We start from the raw sequence: 19,280 nt of genomic DNA, 5'->3' as shown, positions 1-19,280 counted from the left end.
TCGCTCTTATGCTATTCTTTGACCATTATGCCCTTAACACTAACGCCATATTTTTGCATTCTCTTAAGGGCATTTTAGTGACTTCACTTTTTTATATTTGGGCCCTATCCGTTTCGAGTAATCTGAGACGTTCATTCTGATGGCAAGCCATTGTGATGGAGCAAGAAGGGGTTTCTTATTTGGGTGTATGGGTTCCACTTCTACAAATCCTTTGCAATAACTGCATAGAGAGAGAGAGCCTGCACATGTAGTTACTACGTTCATGCATCAATAACAGCCAGCAACCGAACGTCGAGTTCTTACTAATTTACGCAAGTATCCTCGGATTTTAATCTGATTTACAAAATTGACCTCTTATTAATGTTTTCCTTTGTTGTTTTGAAATGAAGTTTTCCTTCTTATTTATTTGCATGACCATAATCTATTTTGCATTTTCGATGAGGGGAAAAAAAAAAAAAAACCTTATAACTTACAAGTCTAATAATGCACAAAATCAACAAAGAAAAAGTTTTATCTAGCCTGATTTAGCTTAGTGTTAAGAACATTTTAGTCACCTGGTAAAATTAAATTTGAATTTTTATTTTATTATAAAAGAAATTATATTACTAGAATTGCAAATAATAGAGGTTGTTATTACATTTTAATTTATTTGTGAGTAAATTGATAAAATGAATTTCTTAATTGTTAAGATTTGTTATTATATTGTTAAGATGCTGTTCTTTTTATAATAATAATAATAGTAAAACAGGCATTGAGATATTATTATACTTAGGTCCAAGAAAGAGATGTCATAAATATCAAAGTAAAAATCAAAGATAGCGAAACTAAAATCTTTTTGTTTTTTTTTTTTTGAGAGCTTAGAGGTTGATTACAATATAATAAACATAAGAAGGTGAAACAAACAGCTAAGACAGTATTGGAAGGTACCGTTGCGGTTAGAGAAGCATTTGATTATACAATCGCTTTGTTTTGAAGTTAATTGAAGAAAGGGAGTGGTAGTGGTGAAGTTATAGGGGTTTCAAATTTTCAAGTCAAGAACAGCGCCATTACATGAAGATTGGAAAAGCTCATCATGTTTGTTCTTGTTAGATGAGATGAGTTTGCTTCTTTCTCACAACTATAACTACCTCATTTTTGTCCATTTGTTTCACCATCAAAATCTTATTTGCTTTAATCTAATAATTCCATGGTTGGTGAATACACATATAATTAAGGACCAACTGATCCCACAATCTCCCCATGTTGTTGAGTTAGCCACACCATGTTTTTCCCTATTCCAAAAAAAGAGTTTTAAGATTTATTATTATTATTATTATTATTACCTTGCATTATGAGAGAGCTATTTAATCACTAATCTTTCATATCAATGACTCATTAGATCAGTTCAGTTGTTAAAGATAGGAATCCCCTTCCTTATCAATTAAGATTCAACCAGCGAGAGAGCATTCTATTATTATTTATTTTGAATGTATTAAGCTGATATGGAGACTAGTGCATCCTTAAGATCACCTAAAAAAAAATGTAATAGAGCGTAAATATCAAAAAAAGGAAAACTTTTATATCAACATATTAACATAATCCATTTGTGTTCGCAAATGTCCATATAGAGTTCTCTATCACTTTTGTTCAAGTTTGGTCATGCTACTTTTCTTGATTCCAACGTGCAGCTGTTGCTCAGTATCATCATAGCAAAAGGCCAGTTTATTTTCTCGTTTGGTCATTCAAAATATTTATCCAGACAACATTGATGAACTAGAGATGAGAAGCTAAGGCGTTTCTGTCAAGTCACACGTAATAATAGGTCCATTTTTTATCTAAAGCTGTTTATATGGTATAAGACTTTGACGTCTGTTCTTCTAATTCCTTCTCCAATAACCAACTTGATAATGAAACTTAAACTTATAGACTAGTCAATGTTGCTTCCTCTTTGCCTTCTATTCCCAATTTGAGAACCAAATACTTGGTCAACTAGTTTCTATACAGTAGTACAACACCTGATGCCTGTAACAGAAAAATTTTCCTAAAATAGTTTCCCAAGCTGCTTAGAAAACTCGATGCAGGTTACAGACATAAGAGATTGAAAAGAATTGGTTGAATTGAAATATTTTTAAGTATATGACAGTAACATGCAGCTGAATACTTTAGTTTTATGTACATAGCCATTGCATAGAAGATCCAATTAAACGCTTCTCGTCACATTAATAGTATCCGAATCATAGTCTTCTTTCTTCATAATTCGGCCTTTTACTCGCTTCCGTACATCACTTCTCGCTTTCTTCAGTCCATATCGAATTTGTTTTTCTTGCCTGCGAAAGGATTGTTTTTAGATATCCATTTTCTTGAGAGTCCTGATCATAGCTAGCCTTGCATCTTCATGCCCACCATAAACAAGTTTGTTGCATATATATATATATATATATATATATATATATATATATATATATATATATATATATATCTTTGTTTCAACAAAACTAAAAGGTTTAGATTTTAGAACACAATTACTGCACATTCTGTGAGCATGCAAACAACCTAATGCAACAATTACCTTATTGAGTACTTATTTTGGACCTAAATTTTATGTTACATCAGCAAATAAGTGAACCTTGTCTAAAAGGTTTTCTTGTATTTTTAATAATTGCTTACAGAAGGCAGCAAACATTATAATCCATGGACCAGATTTTTCAAGGGAGTTTACTTTTATGGTAAGCAATAATATAAAAAATGCCGAAATAATGCACCATCCTTATGCACTAGATTTAAAGGAAATGACACCTAGACTAAAGAAACAAAAAGATTTCTCTTAGTGTGGACATAATTCCTCCCTCCACAAAACCTATGGACGTAACGGAAAAACAAATACCAAGAAAATTTTCTACATTTGTTCTTCAGCTGCCATGCAGTATCTAAGACCACTAGGACTGCCTGCCCATCTTCTCATGCCGCCCCTAAATTCTTCCTTGAGAAGCATTGCCTCTCTGTAATTACTGAAACATCTATAAAAGTGTTTCTGATCTTGTTTCTAGTTTAAGGGTATATGATAATGTATTATGATCTCTCTCTTCGTTTCACATAGTTGCAGTTCACTCATAGTTTCATCTTGAAAATTCATGCAAAAATGTACAAATTCAACGCATAACATATATTTTAACTTTCTACAGAAGGAGGTAGAGATTCTGAGTGACCAAGCCTAAAAGATGAACCTGCATAGAGCACACACAAAAGGGAAAAATTTGGGCAGTTGTATTGTTGCCAGTTTGCAATTGAGGAAGGTGTAAATGTTCTAGAAAGAGTCAAAAGGTCATAGTTGTTTCAAATAATCCTGGAGTTTGGGGGTACTTATGTGCCATACATAACTCTGTTTGGCCATAATTTGGCACAAGAGCTGCAAGTCCAGCTCCAGACTCCGGAGTGTGGGACTCCTGAGCATAATATCAAAATACATAATAGAGTTGCTGAAAAATTAAATGATGTCTGATTGGAGAAGACAGCTATTAATAAACCAAGTGTTAAGCATAAAAGATGAATTCTTTTGGCCCTTGTCACAAGTTTCAGTTTGAACTTTTAGGTTTTCTTTACTCTGGTATCAGAGCATGTTCCCCATTAAGGTCTAGTAATAAATCCTAGGCAACCTCATTTATTATAATTCAATCTCAGCAAAAGGTAAATGTCAGGCATATGCTAGTCCATGCATTCAACTGCAAAGGACTTTGCTTGAGAAGACATGTTAAGCATAAATATTATTCTCCAGCCCATATCTACAAACTTAGGCTTTTAGGTTGAGTGGCTCTTTAACATCAAGAAACAATCATTTTGACAAAGACCATAGAAATACATTTCAAGATTAGGATTTTCAAAACCCGACATAAGATTTAAAGCTAATACTTACACTCGAGTCTTCTGCTTCACTTTGTACCTTGTCATTCCATTTTCTTTTATGTCTGAATGTGCACCCTCAATGTCTGGTAAATGACATGAAACTTCAGCCCCAACTTCAGCCCCAGTGACATGCGGTGAAAGTCCACTATCAAGATATTCAGTGCCACTGCTTTCAGCGCTAAACCTTGAAAGAGAGAATGACATTGCTGAATAAGATGGCCGAATTGTCTGAGGAGAATGCAGAGTTCCAGGCAAGTCATAAATCTGGCTAGAAGGAACCTTGTCTTTGTCCATGTGACCAGGCTGACTAATGTAAAAAGAAGATGCAATAAAAGTGTCCTGTCATGACACAAAATTAGAACAGGAAAACAAAAAGAAGAAGAAAAAAAAAAGAAAATGAGAAAAAGCATCTGTAAGTAGGGAAGGTGAAAATCTATAAAAAAAGAAAAGTTATTGAAAGAAGGGAATCAGCTTAAATTAAGGCTGCTGCAATAATATGCAGTTTCGCAACATGTCATTCACAGTTGACTACTCCAACAAGATTTTGTAGGCTTTCATCGCATCCATCCCTATATTGAAAGCTTTATTCAACATAATCCCTTTCATATGTTCATTTACATTACATCCCAATTTAGAGTTTGCAAGACACACTCTCTGGTTTATGCATGCATGACATAGGCCATTTAATATTTTTCTTACATCTATCTGCATTGTACCACTCACAACTTACATGCTTAATTTTGTACATGCATATGGCTTAGAAAAAGTCTAGTGTAAAAGCTTTCCAAGGTAATGTGAAATGAACTAAAGCTCCATTTGATCATCATTTGGACAGCTATATGAGACCAGGCCCTTTCCCTATGTCATAAGATTGGCTTGTACCTTGTAATGACTTAGATGATTGACTTAAAAACACTAATACAAAAATATTTGTGAGAAGAGTTTGCTTGAAACTATGCAAATTGAAGTACGACTAAGCGAAAAACAGCCTAAGAAGTTATCACATAAATAAAGGCCGCCATTTGTGTGATAGACTTGACTGTCAGCAATTTGCAAAACAATTTCCAAGTTCTCACAACCCTCCGACCAGTGACGAAGGCAGGAACTCATTTGAGAGGGATCCAATTAAAATATGTAATTTATAAAAATAACATACATAAAATAGACATAAGTTGATAAGAGAATTTCTAATAAGAATTTGATAAGATATTATAAGTAAATTACAATGATTATCGTTTATTTTTTATTAATTGAAATCTAATTAATCATAAAAACTTCATTGTCAATACTTAGAAATATATCTCTTTCAATGTAATTCATCAAACAATCATTTAGTAATTTATCTCCTATTCTATTATGAAGTGGATTTTTCATGTAACTAGTAAGATTTATGATCAATTTTACTTTGACAATTCAATTTTATAATTAACTACATAAAAATATAAATTTAACATTAATTTTATTTTGTGTATTAAAATATAAGTCTAAGGAATATATGGTTAATCTTCTATCACACTCTCTGATACACAAGTACAGACTTTATCTTTCTTTTTTTTTTTAAAAATAGACTTTGTTTTTACAATTATACTTTTGTTCGTAATTGAGGATGCAATTACAGTGACCAAAAGTCAAGAACTTCGTCCCCCTAAAAGAGTAAGAACTTTTTTTTCCCCTTATAGATGATTGGAGACAAAATAAATAAAAAATAAAATAACCTGTGATTACCTCTAAGCTAGAAAATGGGTTGTTTAGTCCACCAACCACACAGTAGTAGTGTAGAATAATGAGCATCAGCTTGTCCAAGTCTAGGACATAAAAGAAGGTGATATTCCTATTTTAATTTAGTAAAATTACTACTTTACCCCTGAGAGATTTAGAAATTCTAGGGGGGTCCAGTGCCTCCCTTGGCCCTAGTGTGGCTCCGCCACTGCCTCCGACACACTACCAAGGAGGAGAACTGTAATTATAGAAAATGGAATGAAGTCGGAAGATTAAAGTTATTAGTCCAATGGAATTTTGTTTATTAATTGTTGCTTTGCTTTGCCAATGTTTATCAACGATAGACATATAGTTAGCCTCCGAAACTGCAGAACATAAAGATAGTTAAGTACTTCTCTATTTTTCAGTTAGAGAGCTCTCTCAATTAAAAGCTAGAGGAAAATGTATTAGATTGGAGAGTTTGAATGCACAATCATCCGTTTTAATCCTTTTATTCATATTAAGATAAAAGTTGAATAGAAATACTAATCTACATTTATTAGAGTTCAACATGATGCGAGGAAAACATATATATTCATAAGTTTTTGTTAATAATAAATAAATGATATATTCATAAATGTAAGAAGGAAAAAACTGGCATAAATATTACCTCCTTTGTTCTTGCATTTCTGTTATGTGATGTACCAAGGGACATGTCCTCCACAGAGGAGCTTGATGCACCTTTATCATCAAGCAGTGCCCTGATTGGATCTGGGTCTTTCTCAGTTCCAAACAGTTCCTCAAAGTTACGAAATGTTATGTCGAGATCAGGCATGTTAAAATCATCATGAGAAACAATGTCTTCACAGACCCCAAGATCTTGCATATTTTGAGACCACAACTGCAGAAGTACATTAAAAAAGTATACACGTTAATTTCAATGAACAAGTTTAGGACCACTTTAGTAGCAGACAAGCATGCAGGGCATTTTCTTGGAAACTAAAGTCAACTGCATTCAGCCAACATTTTTAACATTCAGAATAATGCGAGGCACTTTTCTTTTTCAATAAAAGAAATCCTCCTTTTTATATTTTTCCGATTCAATTTCTAGTCCTGTCATTGGAATGACCTTTAATTTAGCATTGAAATAAACCGTAGTACTTAAAACATCATAGTAGTTAGTAAGAATCAAAATGTTCTAGTGCACCAAAATGATGAGAAGAAAATATCTAGCAAACTGATGATAGGGAAACAGTTTGTGCTTGCACCTGAGAAAATTTATTGTCACTGGGAAATTTCCGAGAATGTAGTATACGAGAAGGGGAATATTGACTAAAAATTCAAATGAAATAATGTAGATACCATTCTTAAATTTTTTTCAAAAACATAATTAAAATTAAAACTCAGATGATAAGAGTTACGATGATTTGTGTATGTCATTCACTAAAAATAGGACTCAATTTATTCTACATTCCATGGCTGACTAAGAAAACTTTCGCACAGAAGGAAAATAACATTTACAATTATTGATTGTCCAAGTTAATGAACTGCTGTGCTTTGAACAAACCTGGCTACTTTGAATTGGGCTTTTGCATTGCCAAAACGATTCTCCAAGCAAAGGATTTGCAGCAGTTGAAGGCAAGGGCAAATTTTCTGGTTGAGAAAATGACAAAGGCAAAGAGTCCACCTTTAGGTCCTGAAGAGGATAGCCACTGTTACCTGGAACTTGAGAATGCCGAAAATGATCAACACTGTCATCCAACTTATCCAAAGTTTCAAATATTGAAGAAGATACATCCATTTCTTCTCGAGCACGAACCACAGGTGAACTGTTATCCATCTCAGTCAGCTGGAGCCTTTTCAAATCAAGGATCTGTTGCAGAATAAAGTCATTATTTTGCTGTTGTTGACCTGTGCCTGATATCTGCAAGATGAAACACAACATTAAGAACACAGAAAAGGTTTTGAGTCTATAGGAACATTAAAGTAGCTTTTTTGGAAAAAAAAAAATCCCTCAATAGCACATCCAAAATAAATCTCATAACACTTGTAAAATGCATGTAAATACATCCTGCTTCTCCATTGCAATCCAACAAATATCAGCTGGCTCCACACATGGGTCAAGGAGGATAGAATGTCTTGACAAATTACTATTGTCAAGAAAGTTAGTAAGAAGAATTATAAATAGCAATAATTAAAATCAACCACCCAAATTCAGGCAATCATAGACATTTGAAAATGTTTAAATTCTGCCCACCTCAGTTTGTTTACTGCTCCATTGCACTTCAGAATGTGTGCCAGAGGCAAAAGTTGAATAATTAACCTTAGATGTGCTTGAAGAGCTTCCAATTTGCTGGCATGACTCTCTAGGTCTGGGAATGTCAAAGCTCGCCGCACTAGGTTGCACAGAAGCACATGAAGCAGGAAATAACTGATCCTGAATAGCACTTTTATCCAGCTCCTCCAATTCAAAACCCCATAATGCTGCAAAATCTTTGGCAGAGGGGCATCCCAAGTAGCTACTGACAGACCATTTCTGATGCTGGGGAGAGACTCCATGAATGCTCTGGTCACAGACACGACACACGAACATCCGGTGATCCAAACACCTAGCATAAGCTGGGCGATTTCTGCATGAGTCACATAGGAGGGTACGCAGATGTCGGTTGGAGAGAGCATTAGCTGAATGCACCTTTGCATCACAGGAAAGGCAAAGATATGCTGCATCAGCCTTGCAGTAAACTACCGGCCTCAATGCTGTGCAGAATTCACAAATTTTCTGCATTTTATTATTTCCAGATCATCAATAGCCCCACACTTCCAGGGCCTCATAAGATTTCACTTCCAATCAAAATTTTCCTGCAGCAATTTCCAAGATCTGAAATAAGATTACTGCATTAAAGACAGAGGAAATCATTCATAATAAGTGAGAAAGCTGGAAATGCTTTTCTATGCTCATACTATGCCCCAACATCAAGTTGACAAGTTAAGAGTTTGCTCAAAACATCTCAAAAGGAGAAACGACACAGATTTCTATACAAACACATATTTTTCACCCTTCAAGTTTGCTTCCTTGTAGAATCAATTAAACTAGATAAACAGTTAGTCACTAACAAATTCCAATTCAATAGTACTGAAAATTTGGGTAGAGGTACATTCAATTGGGCAGAAGTGTTCTCCTTCTGTAATTTTCTTTCAACTGTGATATTAAAGAGCAAAAATTTATTATCAGTTACAAGGCTGTAGGAAATGGGAGAAAATCTTAACTGAAAAGAAAAGCCTTCTTACTATCACAATTGAAAGATCAAAACATGGTCAAATTACCGCCTAATTTGGAATGTATTCTCCCAGGTCATTCAACCACTTATTCTTACATCCAATTTTCCATTTCAAAACACACCACAGACTACAAAATTTAGAAAATGTAATTTACGCTTAAAATTATCACAAAAAAAAAAAGAACCAGAACCAACCACAGTTTTCACAGATGCTTTCAGAAGCATCTAAAATTAAGCCCAAAGAAAAAAAATCCAATCATAATTCAAGTAAAATCCAGTAGCCTGAAGCAAACAAAAATCCATTTCCAACTCAAGAATCACAGAAGCACCTAAAATTAAGTTCTTTTTTCACAATCTTTCTTCATGAATGAATTGAAAGCTTAGAGATCTAATCCAAAGATTAAGAACCCAAGTGAAGAAAATTACCTGTGATTATGATAAAGTCCTAAAGAGAGAGAGAATTGAAAATGGTCAGCTCTAGAACAAAAATGAAATGCCCTTTTTATCACTTCACTTCATATTCTGTGCTTCTCTGTCCATGAAGTGTCCATCTATCTTCGCCTTTTCGGGCTGACGTGTGAGCTGTGAGTGAACTTTTTCTGACATGGAAGTTTCACGTGGCCTATTCATGGGACCCACTGGACGTTATCCATGTGCATGTGAAACTCTAACTCAGTATAGAAAGAACTTACTGGTGGTGTCATCCATTATCCAATCACGTCCCTCCACGCATTCCGAGCATTTCAGGGGATGACGGCCACGGATTTTTCTTAAGGGCGGTGGAGTCCACCCGGCGCACATCACGAGGCTACAACTAACCAAAAAACGCACATCTTCTTCTTTTTTACGCGTGCATTGCATATGCCGCCCGCCCATACTGATTCGTGCTTAATATTAAACAAATGCTGAAACCTAATAATATATTTTTTTATTCCTCTTTTATCTTTTTTTTTTCCCTTAAATTGTAGAATTACCATAAAGCTTACAATTTTGCAGCAAATCATTGGACAATTACGCGCTGGTGCTGTTCTATCAACTCTCACACAGCTAGACCATGTATGATTTTGCCCTTTTTTGTATTTTTTTTCCTTTTTTATTTGGTATTATTTCCTTATTAAAATGGGTGTAATTGGATTTTCTTTCTTGTTTTCTCTTTTTTCCTTTCTTGATTCTTTTTCCCTTCTTGGATTTTCCCAGATTGATCTCATTATATTTAAAAGAAAAATAAATTACAATAAATCAAAATTATTTTTAAATTAATTTAAAAATAATTAGTTCTATTTAAGCTAAAACTAAAAAAAAAATTAACTGTTAATTTTAATAAAACTTAAACATTGTGCGAACAATCCTTCATGTTAAACCGTCTCTTAATTGAAATAGCAATAGAGGGAATATGGAAATTGTTTATACAGTCAATAATAATAACAATAAGTTTATTAATTCTATTTTATAACATAAACCATTAATCACTAAACTCAATAGTAAAACAATTTATATTCATTTTAACTTTATCTATAAATCTTGATTAAATTAAAGTTTTCAAAGTTTTGAACTCTTAAAATTCAACCCCAATAGAGTTAAAAGGAATTTTTCCAAAAAAAAAAAAAAAAAAACCCTTTGCAATTGCGGTTTCATAACACACAACTGAGTATCAAGGAACATCACATGCAACGTACAGCATAATAATAACAATTCATACTGTTTCCGTTTAGACAACCCCGTATCCAATTAAGGCGGCCATAGTCTGGCTCTATTTACATGAGGTCTCAATCAGGGCAACCGCCAACCCAATTTTATTTTATATTTTTTTACAAAATTAATAAAAACTTAATTATTTTTATCCCAAAATATTATTATTACTATTAGGTTTTGTTTTATAATATTCAATTTAACTTAACTGAGCATTTATTTTAAAAATTTATTGAAATCGACTATATAGATTTTATATCTCTACTTTAAACGATTTTGGGTTAAATCTTCGTAAATGTGTAATATTTTTAGATTATGTTGTACTACTCTCCTCTAAGTCAGTTTACGTCTACTTCTTTTTTTCTTTCTATCATCTAACCCAATATGCTCTATTTGTTTAACTAGAGCTTCCGTATGTCTATGCTTCACATGACCAAACCATCTCAATCTCCCTTCTCTTAACTTATACTTAATTGGCAATACTCCCACCTTTTCTCTAATACTCTCATTATGGACTTTATCTAGTCTGATATAGCCATTTATCTACCTTAATATTCTCATCTATACAACTCTTATAATAGACACATACAACTCTTTCATTGCCCAACACTCACTGCTATATAATATGGCCGGTTATATGGCTGTACGGTAAAATTTTTTGCGATCACATAAAATTCTGGTGGCACGTCTCCACTTCAACCATCCGGCTTTAATCCTATGACTAACATCCTCCTCACATCCCTCATCTACTTGAAAAATTGAGCCGAGATATTTAAAGTGATTACTTTGGGGCAATACCGATACATCCAAACTCATTCCTTATCACCAGTTTGGCATTTACTGAATTTGCAATGTATGTATTCTGTTTTTGTTCTACTTAACTTAAACCACTTTAACTCTAAAGTACTTCTCTAAAACTCTAACTTTCTATTGACTCCTTCTTGTATCTCATCTTTCAGAACTATATCATCCATAAACGTATACTCTCCTGTATATGTTTTGTCAATTCATCTAGAACTAATATAAAAAGGTAAGGGCTTACAGCTGATTGAGAGAGATAAAAGTCAATAAAAATCATGTATAGACATTTCTTCACATCTCTATATTCCTCCATCAAACTTTTAATGAAAAAGATTGCTTCCATAGTTAAACGACCAAGCATGAGGTCAAATTGATTGGGAGAGATAAAAGTGTCATGACGTAGTCAATGTTCCACAACTCTTTCCCACAACTTCATAGTATGGCTCATGAGTTTAATTCCCCTATAGTTTGAACAACTCTGTATTTCTCCTTTATTTTAAAAAATAAGTAAAAATTCATATTAAGAGATATGATAAATTTATCACTTACCGCAATCCTCTTCCTTTATCTGTACTTGATACCAACTAAGAACAAACTACTTAAGCGAAATTAGATTTTATTTTATAATAATAAGAAGAAAATGAAAGAAACAATTATAAGAAAACAATAACCTTAGTTATTTAAGCATTTAAATAGTATTATTTTGGTTACTGAACCAAATATTGCCTTGGGTTCTTTTTTTTTCTATTTTTTTTTTTTGCTTTAAAAATAATAAAAAGCAAAAATAGGATGCTAAGCAAACTGGGCCTTAAATATGCAACTAATGAAAAAGTCCACATTGCTAAGATAACAATTAGGTGACAGTCCTTTTCCAGAAAAAGTTAAAAGAAAGCGCTGCTAGACGCGAGTTTGTCTATGCTTTACAGACAATATCTATATCCCTTCCATGTTTGAACAGCTTCTAAGCTTTGTTAAATGAACAACATCCTTAAACATCTTCAAAATTCGAAATTTACTGTACACTTAAGGTTCTTTTAAAAAAAAAATACATCAGTCAAATACAGCTATGACAAAAACTCTGGAGAGATTAAAAATTAGGGCAAGTCCAGCTCCCACAAGCAGCATGAAGTTGCTTTTAGCACTGTACTGTCAAACAAAACAATCTGAAAGCAGCAGTAAGAATTTGAACAGCTTAACTATTTAAAGCTAGTACACCTGCAACGAAGAGGAGAAATAAGAAGTTAATGCCAAACAGGTTTTTGAACTATAGCCAAAACAAAAATCTGAAATTACCATACACTATAATCCACGGTCAATGAGAATATGTGGCCCACTAATAAGCACCGTAAAAAAAAATGATGAAAAAGAAGGAAATAAGAGTTAGCAAATTGTAAATGTATGAATCACTTGTCTAGTAATAGATTAATTAGCAAGGATGAGTCCTGTTATTTACTTCCAAAACTGGAAAAGGTAATCGCATTCCTTGTAACTTTTGCAGTCACTTGGTACATAATTTCCTATGTCCTGTGTAGTAACCCAACTTAGTAACCTGTTTACAACCACAGTAATAACAGTTCTCTCAAAGTAATATAACTTCTTAATAAGAGTTCCTATAGCTAAATTTAGAGTTTCATTACTTTGAAGTAACTCCTTTTTCCCCTTGATTCATCCTAACATACCCAAAAGAAAGAAAAAGAAAGAACAGGCTAACAGTGTGCTACATGTCAAAATTTGATGTTAAAAAAAAAAAATGTGTCAAAAAATATAATCAATCTCATAAGAGTACACTTTTGAGAGAATGGTAATCCAAAAGTGTAGTCATACCATACCTCATTCAGCTTTTCTTTACATGCACTTCAATAATGTCCTCATCCTCCATGCCCAGGTTGTCAGGGGTCACTGTTGGTCTCACTTTGTCCCCATCAAAGGAAAATACTAAGCTTTGAATATTAAGTTTAACTTTATCTGCATACATTTTGAAGAGTCGTTCAAACTTGTCATCCTATTGAAAAAGAACAACTTGCATCAGAAAACTATCATCTTTAAAAAGGTGAATATGAAATATGAATATAAAATTTGAAATATTATTGAAATGATTGTGTAATATTTTAGACATTTTTACATTGTATATATAATTATTTATTATTTTATAATAAATTAGCTCCTCACTTCACTTGGACAAGCGCCTAGCGCCTCAGGCGATGGAGGACCTTCTCGCCTTAAGGGAGCCTAAGGCTTTTGACAACACCGATAGGGGGAAAAGGAATAGAAATCCTACCCTTATGGCATCTCCTTTGGAGAGAGTTATCAATTATGAGATCTTATTGCATTAACCCAAGAAAAATACGGCAAAAATGCAAATATAGTAACTGTGAACTTGTAAATCAGACCAGTGATAAAAAGCTCACAAAATCTGAAACAAACATAGAATAGAAGCACTGGATAGAACAAGTTGTGCTCTCTTAAATAATGCTTGCAGATTGTATCAAATGATTCCTGATGATATTTTATGCATCTTATTGTCATTGCCAAATTCCTTGGTCACAATAATCCAATATTAACGTATAGTATTTTCCATTTTAGTTGCAGCCAGTGGGTTTTCAATATCATGGATATTCTTTATGGTAGAAATTCCAGAATCAATCACCTGTATAGAAGAAAACTAAATATCTAGCCCTAAAGATACTACCAGATCTTCTATAAAAATCCAAAATATACCTTGTACATGCGAAACTGTTTAAGTTCGTCCTTGTCTTGAACAGAAATTACTATTTTAGCTCTTTCACAAGGAGGTTTTGTTGGTTGCTCAGTGGCAGCATCCAAAGCAGCCTTCAGGGAACTATTTAGTTCTCTTTTTACAGACTCTTCATCCACACGAGATTTTGCAAGTGACTCCAGCTCCTGCTTCCTTAACCTACACCCATGGTTCACATGATATTGAGAAAAATGGATGCTTATGTATGGGGGCAGTAGAGAAGAACTATTTCATGGAAGTAAAGCCATGAAAGATTAATAAATAAATGGAAGCTTGATTTACAGCTACAGCTAAAATTTCATTCTTTTTTCACACGCTTAATTTATAGCTGAAATCTCAACATCTGCTGAATTATTAATTATACAATAACTGGAGCCCCACAGCCAATCTGTGTAAATAGATTGAGTAGTCACAGGTTGCAGATAATGTAAAATGCCTAGCTAGTTCCTGTAAAATCAAGGATTCAACAAGGTCATGTTCAGTAGTGAGTATTCAGCCAACTCCAAAATCCAGGCCCTTAAAGCTGATTACTGAGTCAAGATGAAGGGATGGAACAACGTAGTTGCCTGGTCTCCACCAAGAATATGGTCAAGCTACATACTAGACAATAGTATAGCATGAGTTGAGCAATTCTAATATTCTCTGTGATAAGTCTTAAATGACTGAAAAATAATCAAGTTGCAACTTGCAATGTTGAGCGTTCTTTGTTTCCTAACATAATACAAAACTTAATGCGTGGTCATAAGAAATGCATTGCATCAGTATTGACTAACAATGCCAGACGTCAATTACCCAAATTTTCCACCTAAAAAATGTGATTGTGAGCTAATAAACAAATTACAAATATATCAATAATCTTTGAGAATAGGGCACAATGACATGAACACACAGGGTCATATTCAACACATGTAAACATCATGCTTTTACAAACCAATTACAAAGAGCTCCGCATAATTTAGCCCAATTGAAAACTAATACTGAAATTCCTAAGTTTGCACTTCTAATAAAATGCATGTAAGTTTTTGGACCAATAAGTCTGATACATTCTTTTATTTAATGAATGTATCACTTTTTAGTTAATCATGAATCAAAGAATATAATCCATAATGAATGACTACCAGAGAAATAAATGTGAATGAAAACTCATGAAATAATTTCAAGTTCATCGATCAATTTTACATTAATGAATTATTTACAAGATTTTCATTCCAAAAAATATCATCTTTAAACCCCATTCAAAACTTCACAAAAGAGAAACCCAATTACAGGAACAGACTAATGCACCACAATACCTCAACTCCTTTACAATGGAATCTTCACCAAGCCGTTTTTGTAAATCACCGGAAACTTTGGGAGGAGGAGGTAGCCAATCCTCCTCGTCCTTATCTTTACAGTTCTCTCCTATCACTATCAAGTCATCATCAACTTCTTCAGCCTAATGCCCGAAAAAGATTTAATAAAAAACAAGGCACAAAATCAACCGAGAAGATCACTATCCTTACTCAAGTATCTGTAATAAAATTAAATAAAGAGAAATATAAAAGAAAAAATTGTGCAGAAAAGAGATAAAGGGAAAATCTTACCACAGAATTTGGGTTCTGAAAAGTTTTCCTTCGTTTTGGAGAGGGAACTGGCGACTTATCAGAACCATCATCTGTCAGTATAACCAAAAGCAATCTTGCTTACTTGGTTTAAAAGCATAAAAATTAAAAACAAAAACAAAATAGAAGACCCAAAAAAAAAAGAAACAACAAATTCTTAAAAAACAAAAAACTTAACTTTTCATTTAGAATGTCTTAACTTTGCATCTCGCCAGGCAAACAGGACAGAATAGAAGAAAAAGAGAATTTTACAACTCACCATCGAGGCAAATGAAATTGAGAGGCTGAACGCGCCTATAATCGAACAGAGGTTCGAGTTCTTCTACGGAATCTGCCTGCAATTTCATCAAAAACAAAATGTTAAAAAAATCAAGAGGGAAACCCTAATAGATTGGAAGAGATTGAAATTTCTAACTGAGATTCACCATTAACCAGTAACGACCTTCAAAATCTCAACAAAAAGGTACCGCCCAAAAATTGAAAGGTTTAATATTTTATGCAATTGATTCAAAGATTGGAAGGATGGAGAAGGAACTCAACTCTTGGGTTTTGATTATAAAACAAGCACTTAACTTCTCATGTGAGTTCATCCAAACTGGGCTGCTTTTCCTAATGGGCCTAACTTTTTAGGCCTGTCAATCAACAAAATTGTGGTGGCCCAAAATAAAAATTTTGAGTTTTGGTTAGTGCTTTATCACTTAAGAGAGAAAATTTTTTACATCAAAATAATACCTTGAATTATTCCCTCTCCTATTATCTTTTGGAACCGTTAATGACTCATTAACAATTCGCTAAAATAATAAAATATATATCGTATTGAAAAATGATAATGTAATATATTGTAATTAATTTTTTTTTTTTGAGATTTAATAAAATGTAATTAATTATTATTATTGTATATCCAATAAAAAAATTAATTGTATTACGGGTTACCAAACATAGCATTATTTAATTGCGATTTAATCAGCTCTACACACACAAACTTAAATTTTCAGCTCCATGCACTGCTAATTAATGTTGAATTGCTAATTCCTCCGGCTTCTATAATTAATGATTCAGTAAGCTTCATATTATCCCAAATGTTTCTTTTATCATTCCAAGGGATATGCTTCAGATATTGAAGTTACCATTCGGCAAATTTACCCCATGATGTCACCTCATCCTACAGTTCACAAAATAAGAACCAAGTTCTAGTGACATCCAGTTGTACAAGCAAGAGTTGGATTCTTTGGCAGGACAGTTCAGTTCAGGCAATATTGAGCCAAATGCAGTCAAATTTCCAACTATGAGAACCAAAAGCTGAATTTCATGCAAGTTTCAAATTCTAGTTCAGCTAAGGTGCCCATTCCAGACAAGTTTCTGGAGGACTTCAATGATTGGAATGAAGAGTTGGATGTGAAGGCAATTTGACATCCAACTTCGGGAGAAGTGCCCTGATTTAGGCAAGATTATGACAGGTTCCAGCGATTGGAACCTTAAACAGGATATTATATAAGTTTCAGGTCCAACTCCAAGAAATATGTCAGACACAAGTAATGGCAAACAGAAGCTGGAACGAAATCCAGGAGATGTTGATCGATACTGCGAATAGCTAACAAATGCATTATTGCATGGAGGAGCTGATAATAACCTTAATGGTGATTTCAACGGTGGAAGTGCATAGAAAGCTAACATTTGACATTGAAGATAGCTTGAAACTTCCCAGTTCTTAAATTATATAAAATAAATACTGATATTGCCACATTGCAGCTACTAGAGAAGGGTTAATTTGACGTATTATAGAGAGTTATAGTTGTATTTTGTTCCTTTTAACAGCAGTCAGCAGTTAAATTTCAACATCTTCATGTATGCAATTGTCTAAATTTTTCATTGTTTGGGTAACCCAACAACTTTATCTAAAGGTCAAGATCATAATGAAAGAAAACTTAAAAATTACATGAAACCTTGATTCTCAGGTATCTTTTATTATTAGACTAATTATATCTTATTGCATAGAATAAAGTCAAGAACGCATCCCCATTAACCATACTATTCCTTTAGGATTATATTAGGAAACATAAGAAAAAGCGTGGAATAAAATTTTTGTTGTGGGGAATTTGTTAATTGTTTACTTTGCTCATTGCACGATTTCTTTCAACGATGGAAGAATGTAGTTATTGTGGAATTTCAAAGAAAATTCTATTTGGTCCTCATGAAAAGATAGGAATAACTTGGTGTCGAGGCTTAATCGTGTGTCTCTTTATCTGGAATTGATGCTACGGATCAAAGATTATATCACAGGCACTGGGTCAATTATAGCAGTGAAAACTCATATTTCAAGAAAAAAAAACTTAACTCACTGAGTCGTTTTTAATTATAAAATTATAATATTAATTATTTTTTTATATTTGATTATTTAATTTTTATAAATAATTTTTAAAATATTTAATTTATTTGCTTTCTATAATTACATTTTTAATAACTTTCCCTTGTTGGGTCACTTGGTCTTTAAAGCAAAGAACAAATTCTGATTGACATACGTGTCATTGCCAAGTATAGCCACTGCCTGTCTTATGATTCTATTCCAAGTACAACCAAGCAATTATCTTTTACTACATTAATGGAATGTAGGACCACACTCACATTCTTCAGAGCCATGCCCATGCCTAAAGCTGCTATGGATGAAATAGAATGTCGCTTTTGTGCAGATCAATTAAATTGATTTCTTTCTTGTCAATTCTTGGAAAGATCAAGCGAAACATCCACTAGTTCAGCTTGCCCAGCTTGCTGTCTTCGACTATAAATATATGGGAAGGATCCTCCAAGTTTTCACATAGAACCAAGACGAGGGTAGTGAAGAAGGTTGATGATGAAGAATGCAGGCTAATTCTTGTCTAATAGTCTTGCATGAAGAGATAGAGAGTGGATTTGAGCCAAGGATGACTTGCCGCGCATATGTACTATTGTTTCAAGCAAATATATACTATTTTGCTTGAACATGATTTTGGCGGCAAGCATCCTTGGCTCTACCTGGCTCTCTATTTTCTCATGCCAGACTTAGGAGAAAACCTCAAAATACACTTTGTTTTCGCAGTAATCAATCTCCACTTCCGCTCATTTTATGTACAATTACACCAGCATAATGTTTTGTGAAAATTTTGTTTAGGAAAGCCTTTTATTTTTATCATTATTATTATTATATAGTTATTAATATTAGAATAAAATGATACCAATTAAGTGAGATAATTGATATAATAAGGTGGCAATGCGATTTTAATTAAGTAATATTTATGCCTTAAATTTTCTAAAAGAATAATAATCTTGCTTGTCATCCAGAGGGTATTAAATTAATTATTAAACCATTCATTGTTATGACGCATAAGTCATTCAGTCTTTATTTCTGGTAATTTTTTCCCCTATCATTCTTCTCCAGTTTTCTTCTGTACTTGATTATTCATCAGGAAACACAATTAAAGTGAAGCTGATTGTGATAGCAGGTTTGTTTCTTATCATAAAAACATTGAAAAAAATGGTCCGAAAATCAACTGCTTTTGGTTCAATAAAAATTTGATTTTTCTAATGGCAGCCTGTCACAGGTGC

At 33.3% G+C, this 19,280-nt stretch overlaps 2 protein-coding genes across 6 annotated transcripts; both read right to left on the bottom strand.

Annotated features, from left to right (window-relative positions):
- Window positions 1–2,077: 2,077 nt before the first annotated feature.
- LOC110637790 (putative zinc finger protein At1g68190) lies at window positions 2,078–9,434 on the bottom strand. Of its 2 annotated transcripts, none has more exons than XM_058139613.1 (6): window positions 9,282–9,434; window positions 7,835–8,436; window positions 7,145–7,501; window positions 6,248–6,478; window positions 3,890–4,218; window positions 2,078–2,306 (listed from the first exon to the last, which is right to left on the bottom strand). In XM_058139613.1, the coding sequence occupies exons 2-6, from the start codon at window positions 8,360–8,362 to the stop codon at window positions 2,180–2,182; spliced, it is 1,572 nt and encodes a 523-aa protein (XP_057995596.1). In that variant the 5' UTR covers window positions 8,363–8,436; window positions 9,282–9,434; the 3' UTR covers window positions 2,078–2,179. The 2 variants fall into 2 exon arrangements, with proteins under 2 accessions (XP_057995596.1, XP_057995597.1); XM_058139614.1 differs by having other exon boundaries at window positions 7,835–8,455; window positions 9,282–9,421.
- A 2,726-nt stretch (window positions 9,435–12,160) lies between these two features.
- LOC110637812 (uncharacterized) lies at window positions 12,161–16,244 on the bottom strand. Of its 4 annotated transcripts, none has more exons than XR_009145647.1 (7): window positions 16,127–16,244; window positions 15,961–16,036; window positions 15,684–15,781; window positions 15,393–15,535; window positions 14,064–14,259; window positions 13,175–13,310; window positions 12,161–12,560 (listed from the first exon to the last, which is right to left on the bottom strand). XR_009145647.1 is itself a non-coding variant. In XM_021788141.2 (7 exons), the coding sequence occupies exons 1-6, from the start codon at window positions 16,127–16,129 to the stop codon at window positions 13,180–13,182; spliced, it is 684 nt and encodes a 227-aa protein (XP_021643833.2). In that variant the 5' UTR covers window positions 16,130–16,244; the 3' UTR covers window positions 12,161–12,560; window positions 13,175–13,179. The 4 variants fall into 4 exon arrangements, 3 of the variants coding, with proteins under 3 accessions (XP_021643833.2, XP_057995777.1, XP_057995776.1); XM_021788141.2 differs by having other exon boundaries at window positions 13,175–13,347; XM_058139794.1 differs by having other exon boundaries at window positions 12,161–13,310.
- Between the last annotated feature and the right edge of the window lie 3,036 nt (window positions 16,245–19,280).

The sequence above is a fragment of the Hevea brasiliensis genome, chromosome 17, assembly GCF_030052815.1.
Source record: "Hevea brasiliensis isolate MT/VB/25A 57/8 chromosome 17, ASM3005281v1, whole genome shotgun sequence".
Classification (NCBI taxonomy): Eukaryota; Viridiplantae; Streptophyta; class Magnoliopsida; order Malpighiales; family Euphorbiaceae; genus Hevea; species Hevea brasiliensis.
This window is presented reverse-complemented; position numbering and strand designations above follow the sequence as displayed.

Bases quoted from the DNA above. Each gene is read 5' to 3' on its own strand.
- LOC110637790 (XM_058139613.1), bottom strand. From the start codon at position 8,362: ATGCAGAAAATTTGTGAATTCTGCACAGCATTGAGGCCGGTAGTTTAC. The intron at 6,479-7,144 runs GTTTGTTCAAAG...GTACTTCTGCAG, and splicing joins GCCCAATTCAAAGTAGCCAG to TTGTGGTCTCAAAATATGCA. The intron at 2,307-3,889 runs GTAAGTATTAGC...ATCCTTTCGCAG, and splicing joins GTGAAGCAGAAGACTCGAGT to GCAAGAAAAACAAATTCGAT.
- LOC110637812 (XM_021788141.2), bottom strand. The intron at 15,536-15,683 runs GTAAGATTTTCC...TTCGGGCATTAG, and splicing joins TTCAGAACCCAAATTCTGTG to GCTGAAGAAGTTGATGATGA. The intron at 14,260-15,392 runs GTATTGTGGTGC...CCATGGGTGTAG, and splicing joins TCCATTGTAAAGGAGTTGAG to GTTAAGGAAGCAGGAGCTGG.